Raw genomic sequence first — 7,500 nt, forward strand, 5'->3', positions numbered from 1 at the left:
TTGCCATCGATTGATCGATTGATTTTCCAATCATCAATTTCCATCGATTGTTCAGGCCCTGTCGTGGAAAATATCCCAATTTGACCGTATTTGGCAATCGATCGGTAACTGTAGCCTTGCGTTTACAATTTTTGCGTTTACATAAGCAAATAGTATTTTTGTCTGTTAAAACATGTTAACTAGAAAAAGTAGGTGTATAAAAGGCTACCATTTCATTTTCATGAATTATTTCACAGTCCCCTCAAATTGTCATTGTATGATTTAGAACATTATTTGACATACTTTTAGCAGCATACTCAAAATGCAAAAAGTGTAACAAAATTTTCTTCCGATTAAGTGGGAAGTGAACGTGTATTTTAAAATTAAAACACATTCGCTAGGTAAATAGTTCGAGGAGACGTTTTTGGAATTAAATAATAAACACCCGCTCAAAAAGAGCTAAAATGAATTTGGCCGGTCATCATGTGCGGAGACTCACCGGACATTATTTTGAGCCCTGTCCACAGCTCTCTTAATATGCATTATTTTTATTTAAGTAATGGTCCGGCTAAGAAGCAGGCAGCCCAGCGGCAAAAGTACTTAGAAGCTGCTGCTCCAATCGAGGCATCTGATTGGCTAATATCGGAAAATGTCGAAAAAAGATGAGAAAAAAATGAAAAAAAAGCCTTTTTTGGATTTCTTCTTCCCCATGCCCTTGATCTCTGTCTCTCGGCCAAATTTGGGCATTGTTCTATGCGCCATTCGCCAATCGGCAAATGGCGCATAGAATCTTGACGATATTTAGAAACATAGTTTTTGAAGGCATAATGATTTGTTCTACGAAACAGAATCTAATTTTTTAGACGGCAAGTCGATTACATTTTTCATTGAAATTCAAATTTCGCGCTTTTAGCTGCTTACACCAATGGGAACAGCCGAACTTAATTTGATTAAAAATGTTGGCACATTTTAACTAACCGACGCTATTGCCGCGGGCTATTGTTTTTCTGCCTGCTTCTTAGCCGGACCATTACTTAACGTTTTACATTATTTTCCCTAGGTTCAGTGCAAGTAACACTTGATATATTTATCAGTATTTATCATTGTTTCCTTTGTTGAAGGCCCCCTCTTTTTCCAGTATTTATTGAGATGTACGCATAGTATTGCATTTTCAGTGGACTGAAGTTTGGGCATTATTGTTATGTAAGCGATTTCGGAAAACGTCGCGTATTTGTAAAATATGTCATTCGTGAAAAAAAGCAGCAACAACCGTTTGAAACGTTTCCGCTTGTGATGGTAGTTCATCACGTTAATAACTGACTCAAAAATCCTTATTTGATGAACGGAACCCCTCGCGTTCTTCTGTGGTAATTTTTACGTTTTGAGTTTCGGCTGTGCATTTCCGTCACTCAGGTTCAGCTGTAAATTTACATTATAATTTCCATGATTCACATGCGCATGTGGACGTGTCTCTTGGATGGTTTGATATTTAAACCCGATGTGGATAACGTCAAGGGGTGTATTTACTATGCTGGTAGTTTTATTGCCAGATAAAGGGTGAAACGTAGTGAATGCGTAAGAAAAATGGTAGTAAATTTAGAAAGTTTAACAATTACAGTTATTACTTTTTTCCAAAATCACAAAGCATATATTTTTGTAGACCTCGAGTCAAAACTTGTGATTTTATAGTACAACCTGTATTTTATGGGCATCTTGTATGCTTCGGTGTTTAGCAGTTGTGTATCACATTGAGAGTAAGCTGTTAGAAATAACGAAAAATTAAAGAATATAAAATGTAATGTTGTCCAAGAATTGTTTTGCTCTAGAGTGGCTGAAGTTCATCAGCAAAAACCAGTGGCACCCAACGTCAATATTCGGGAAATATCTGTTCGGAAGACGATTTGAGATCTAGATTTTTCGGAACATTTTTTTTTAAATTTCTTGCTTGCCTGCCTGTCCTAGGATTTTCGAACATCTAAAAAATTGTATTGCCCATTTTTAACGGATTCTGGCTGAAATTTTCGAAAAGGTAAGTTCACTAGACTTTCAGCTAGGAAACCCCAACAGATGAAAGATTTTTAGGGGATAAAAATATGTCTATATCTGCCGTTTAAATACTAAAATACGTTTAACAATTCTATGTTTAAGTGGGTTTGAACTATATTCTCGTTGGGTGCCCCTCAAAAACAGCGCAGCCTCAAAGATGACTTGCAATGCCAGGTTCGAACTCTTTCGAGGATTCTTTTCGGGGAGAGGGAGAGTACTGTACTGACAATGATTAAGGCTGCGCAGACAAGGACGAGTCACCACATTGAAGAGCGAAAGACCCGGGGACGAAATCGGAGAGTATCCAAGCGGGGAATGACGTCATAAGAACTATGAAACCCCGGATGTTGGAACAAACTACGAATTTTAATATGCAATCCTTGCCTTGTACCTGACGTCATTGGCGGCCATGTTTATCGACATTATGGAACAAAACAAACGTTCATTATTTGGGTGGAGGGGTAACAAACGGTTATGCTTTGTAATGTTTTCTAAAGGCTAATGGTTAGGGTTTACTTTATTTTCCAGTGTAACAAATTCGAATGTAATTTATTAAGTAATGTGAAATTCGAATGCAAACTACTCGTATTCCAATGCTTGGCTTGTAGTGGCTCTCCCGATGTCCCTATCGGCTTGAGTCATATCTGCCAACATAAGAAAAGAAAAACTTTTCATGAAATAGTTGAATGAACAGGCCACCAACTTCATTGGTCACAGCTTACTGTCAGCTAATGTCCTCGTTAATATCATTTTGGCATAATTTCATTCACAGACTCAGCGGCGGGAGCATCATTACGAATTGTATTCGATTCACTTACTTCCCAAGAACTCTCTTTTTTCGGCTTTTTGTTATTATTTTTCATTGCTAGTCACTGTTTACGGTGACACAATAAAGGCTTGATTTTGCAAATAATTTCATGTTTTGCTTTCTTCTGACCAATCCGGTCCCAAGGACAGCTTTGCCGCAAATCAAAGCCACATTTATGTTGCTTAATCCACAATTGGAAAATCATGACTCTGCCTATTCGAGAATATCAATCAGTACAAAAGTGATAGAGAATTTCATTAAATATATTGCTAATAGATCAACATAAAAGAGTACCTTGAAAATTTTAAAGTGCTCCTATGATACGGAAACTCACTTCCTGTTTTTTTTCTTCTCGTTTTAGAAGTGTGTTTGCTTAACGCCTGCACGGCAAAATTTTGAGCTATCCAAATGTGGTTTACCTTGAGTGTAAGTATTGGGTTTCGCGGTCCTCAATTTCTCACTTTCAAACTGTCCTACTGGACTTCAAATGGGTTGGAAATAGGGAAAAGTGACGTCATTTACACGGGTGATGTTACACGAGACAAATTTTAACGCAACTTTGTTGCGGCAACGGAACTGACTCTACACGATTTTTAACGCAAAACTACTCGCATCATTTGAGCCCAGGCTCTTGCTCGACAAATCCCGGGCGACAAATATGGCGGAGACTGTTAACGTGACTGTAGACGTGACTTATTTCGATTCTCTGTGGTGCACTTTGGGACGATGTTGCGTTAAAGTTCAACGGCATGTGTTTTACACGCACCAACTCCAACAAAATTCGGGCAAAAGTGTTGCGTTAAAAACCGGAGAAAAAATTGGCCAGTGTAACATCACCTTGTAAATGGTTTGAACCCAGGAGTCATATCATAAAGTAAAGTACGATCGTCCGGGTGAGTATAGTCCTGAGAAGGACTGTTTGAGATGACATTGACTGACGTTTCGACAACCTGAGCGGAAGTCATCTTCAGAGTCAAGTGACTTCCGCTCAGGTTGTCGAAACGTCAGTCAATGTCATCTCAAACAGTCCTTCTCAGGACTATACTCACCCGGACGATCGTACTTTACTTTATAACATCACCTTAATGCAGCTTCTTCAAGTATATGCAAAACACGAGTTTAGACTTCTGATAGTCCCGTGCGGTATATTGATTCAGCTGCCTAAACACGCATTACATTCTAAAACGAGTGAGTCACTAAGTCTTTGACGTCATTTTCTCCTCGAACCAGCTAGCTCTCTCAACGATTCATGTAGTAATGGCAGACCATGCAATTAAATAGGAAAATTCCAGTTAAAATGTTAAAATAAACGACATAAACAGGTGTCTTCTTTATAAATCAAGGCTTAAAACTTTGGTCCCTCGCAGTTTGAAGTCCAAAGTAAAAGTAGAATTGATTTTTTTGGTTACAGTGGCACTTCAAATGTGTTAGATCGGGTTTTTCGTTCGTATTGCAAAATTACCCTTTTACCTAGGATATATTTGTAATAATTATGTAAATATTGATTAGCACTTGCTGCACCCACCATTTTCATCTTGTTGACTAAATCTCCTTTTCATTGATTCCCAAAGATTTCCTTTATATTCTTCACGGGTGACGTCGGGATCATAATAATTTCTTCCCCAACGAATGCCGAGAAGTTGTCCTTCTGTGTGTTGGCAGTAGATTGTCAGAAGAAGGCCAAAGATAAAGAAAAACAAGCATAACTTGCTAGATGACATCTTTTTTTTTTCCTGAAAGAGATTTTACCAAGTGAGAAGTGGCTAGATTTTTGGACTCATACCACATCGAACCCAATAAATTGTCTTTGTACGAAATTGCAGTTTTCAGTGTTTTAATCCTTCCCAGTTTCAAAATTTTTTTGCTTTCTTTTTTCGGTCGTGGTGTTAATTCAGTGTATGTTTTGATTTGTGTACTGACGGTCAAGAATTTAACTGTCAACGCCCACACTAGGACGGCTAGGATACAGAAAAACTCTGACCTCGTGTGGAAATTGAACCCACAGCCTCCGGGTTAAATCATTGTTGATCTGACGATTGAGCTACGAGTTCGAACGGGATCAACATTTGGGTATTTTAAATGTCCTTTTAGCAGAGCTCGGCGCACCAAAGGCGCGCACGCGGAGCACCATGGGTAAAAAAATATTGTAACCCATCTGTGCGAGAAAATTTGGTTTTGGTCACCATGCGACCGTACGACCGTACGATCGTAGGTACGTCCACCCATCTATATATGCCAATGTGACCAGTATCACGTGACCATATCGCGGACTCAAGTTTAGACCTCATCGAGGTCAGTTTTTTAGGTTAACTTATTGTATATAGGAATAAATAACCCGGGAGCTCCACCCTAGGCTTGGCTAAATCTATATATTACTTCAATGTGAGTAACAACAAGGGTACTTTCATTCCGTCAAACGTGGGTAGTTAAGCACTTAAATTTCAAAAGAGATATCTATAACTGGGGTCAGTCAACGCTCAGAGGGATTACATGGAAAAAATTACACTCTAACAGAGTTATCTCTGTTATCATAATGGCTCCTTCGGTTTCCCGGCAAGTTTATGGCTCTTCACCTACGCCCATTTTAATACTCCACACATTCACTCCTTCTTCCAGTTGCTATGAATTAAATTCAAAAGAGGACACACCACAGAGACTATGATAAACCTCGGAAAAGGATTATTACAACTGGAGCCAATTATGATATTCGAAACCAAAGCAAACATTGTGGACGGCGTTTTTCAATTCTTGCCCAGTAGGATAAAGTTGTCGTCGCTTTCATTCTTTCGATCGAAAGCTCTCTTATGAATTTAATTACAAGGACTAAAGAAGAAAAGAAAACATATCGAACTCACCTTTGTCAGAGGTGGCACAAAAACCCTCCAAACACAAGTAAATTCACCTCAGTTAATTTCAAATAGCTTTGAAAATTAGAACTGCCTCGTTAAGTGCGAGGACCGGTCACTTCTAGCTTTCTTCCGTCTATACCCCGCATTTCAAACATACATTTCTTTCATTCGTTGGAACAACTCATCAATGATTTTAGATTCTAAGTGATTGTACAGAAAGAGCTCTTACTTAAGAAACTGTTAACATTTAAGGGGAAAGTACAGCATTCAGCTATTGTGCGAGTTAAAGCGTGAGTCAATTTAATTTACTATCTTTCGATCCCAGTTCTCATGCACATTAAATCATTTGTCGAAGGAAATATATGTGCTTTAGAATTTGGTTCCGTGAAGATCCTGTAAGATGTCGTTTGTTTGGTTTTCCAGTGAAAGTAAAATAATGAGGGTGAAGCTTGTTTTGACTAAATACTGCTTACCTAACAATGACTGAAAGTCACAGTCAGTTGAACCTCAAAGCGCTAAAAATAACTGAGACCTCTTTCGCCCACCGTCTCTCGTCAGTTCCCCACTGGTATTCTACGATTCTTTAATCGATCTAGCGACTCTTATCCAAAGCCTTAAAGTGGGCAGCTATTGATGTGAATGACCCAAACGTGTCGAATGATAGTGGGTTCCAAGAGCCTCTACACGATTTATCTACAACATGCATGAGATCACCTGTCGAACAGTTCCAAGGTTGTGTGCGCAGATTAGTTGTTTCCTGTTTCTGTTTGTCACATCAATGCCCCTCTCAAGATCTTTTCCCAAAAGAGCACAAGCACTTTGTATACCAATTGGTTATCGTTCCTAATTAACTGTTTGGAGAACCGTAATAAGTGAGGTGAAAGGTAATTGACATAGTTTAAACCTGTGTCATTGATTTTAATTGCGTTTCCACGCAAAAATTTAGAAGGCAAAAAGCTAGAAACCGCTTAACTATCGGTAGGTCGAAATCAGTGCATTTGTAACTGAAACTTGTGTCCCTTTTTTTCCAAAACACAAAGGTTAGTTTTCAGTGTGTGTTTTAGACTGACTATAGAAGAGAAAACTCTACTGTACCATTTCACGTAACTGATCAAACAACGGCTCTCGCAAATTCGATGAACTTAGTGGGCCGGTACTTCCGAAAAGGTTCCAGATGACGGCATTCTCGATAATTTGTTTAATCAGTGAATAAACAAACACAAGATCATGATTGTACTTCCAAATTGAATATATGAGAGACTGCAAGATCAATTCTGAAGTTGTTTTAGATAAAAGCTGAAGCGATCTTTTCGGATGACTTGGATCTTCTCAAATTCAGTATCCCAAAAATGGATTCATGAATAATGCTCATATCATTTAACATATGGGCCTTGCCAAACTGGAGTTACATTTTAAAAAAAAGCAGCTTCTTCCAGGTTGAATAATGACTTCAAGTTTTTCTCTGGTCAAGTTTATTCTTGCTAATGCACTAGTCAATACAATTTCCGTGGTCATAATACACCTTCATCTTTGATCTGTGGCTAAGTAATTGTTTACCACGTCTTGCTCTTTTCAAGCTAAATATTGTTTCCAAAGCTGGTTCCTCAGCTCCAAACTCCGAACTGATTACGAAAACGCGATCGGTCGGGTAAAAGTTACAGCTGAATTCGACAAAATTCTGTAAAAAACTGTTGCAGTTGATTAATAAGGACTTTGAAGTGAGCTGCTTTACGAAATATGCATGCACTCTGATTGGATTACGTTCTTTCGATTGAGTCAAAGTAAATATCGGCGGCTAAGTACGTCTTCCCAAATATT

At 38.5% G+C, this 7,500-nt stretch overlaps 2 protein-coding genes across 3 annotated transcripts in view; one reads left to right on the plus strand and one right to left on the minus strand.

Moving 5' to 3' along the window:
* Positions 1 to 634, plus strand: part of LOC138042590 (uncharacterized) — a 24,177-nt gene extending 23,543 nt beyond the window's left edge. The window contains exon 9 of the mRNA XM_068888535.1: positions 1 to 634. This exon is cut by the window's left edge and continues 764 nt beyond it. The gene's annotated coding sequence lies outside the window, so the exon portion shown is untranslated.
* A 1,736-nt stretch (positions 635 to 2,370) lies between these two features.
* Positions 2,371 to 7,500, minus strand: part of LOC138042591 (uncharacterized) — an 8,545-nt gene continuing 3,415 nt past the window's right edge. Inside the window, exons 1-3 of one of the 2 annotated variants that reach the window (XR_011131038.1) lie at positions 6,156 to 6,347; positions 4,359 to 4,566; positions 2,371 to 2,669 (exon numbers count right to left, since the gene is read on the minus strand). Coding sequence is in view for 1 of the 2 variants with exons in the window: in XM_068888536.1 (XP_068744637.1) it covers positions 2,605 to 2,669; positions 4,359 to 4,566 (273 nt within the window). In the remaining variant the exon portion in view is untranslated. Of the gene's footprint in view, positions 2,670 to 4,358; positions 4,567 to 6,155; positions 6,348 to 7,500 lie in introns of those variants that run through there. The other variant, XM_068888536.1, reaches the window with a different exon arrangement.

This window comes from Montipora capricornis, chromosome 3 (genome assembly GCF_036669925.1).
Source record: "Montipora capricornis isolate CH-2021 chromosome 3, ASM3666992v2, whole genome shotgun sequence".
NCBI classification, from domain to species: domain Eukaryota; kingdom Metazoa; phylum Cnidaria; class Anthozoa; order Scleractinia; family Acroporidae; genus Montipora; species Montipora capricornis.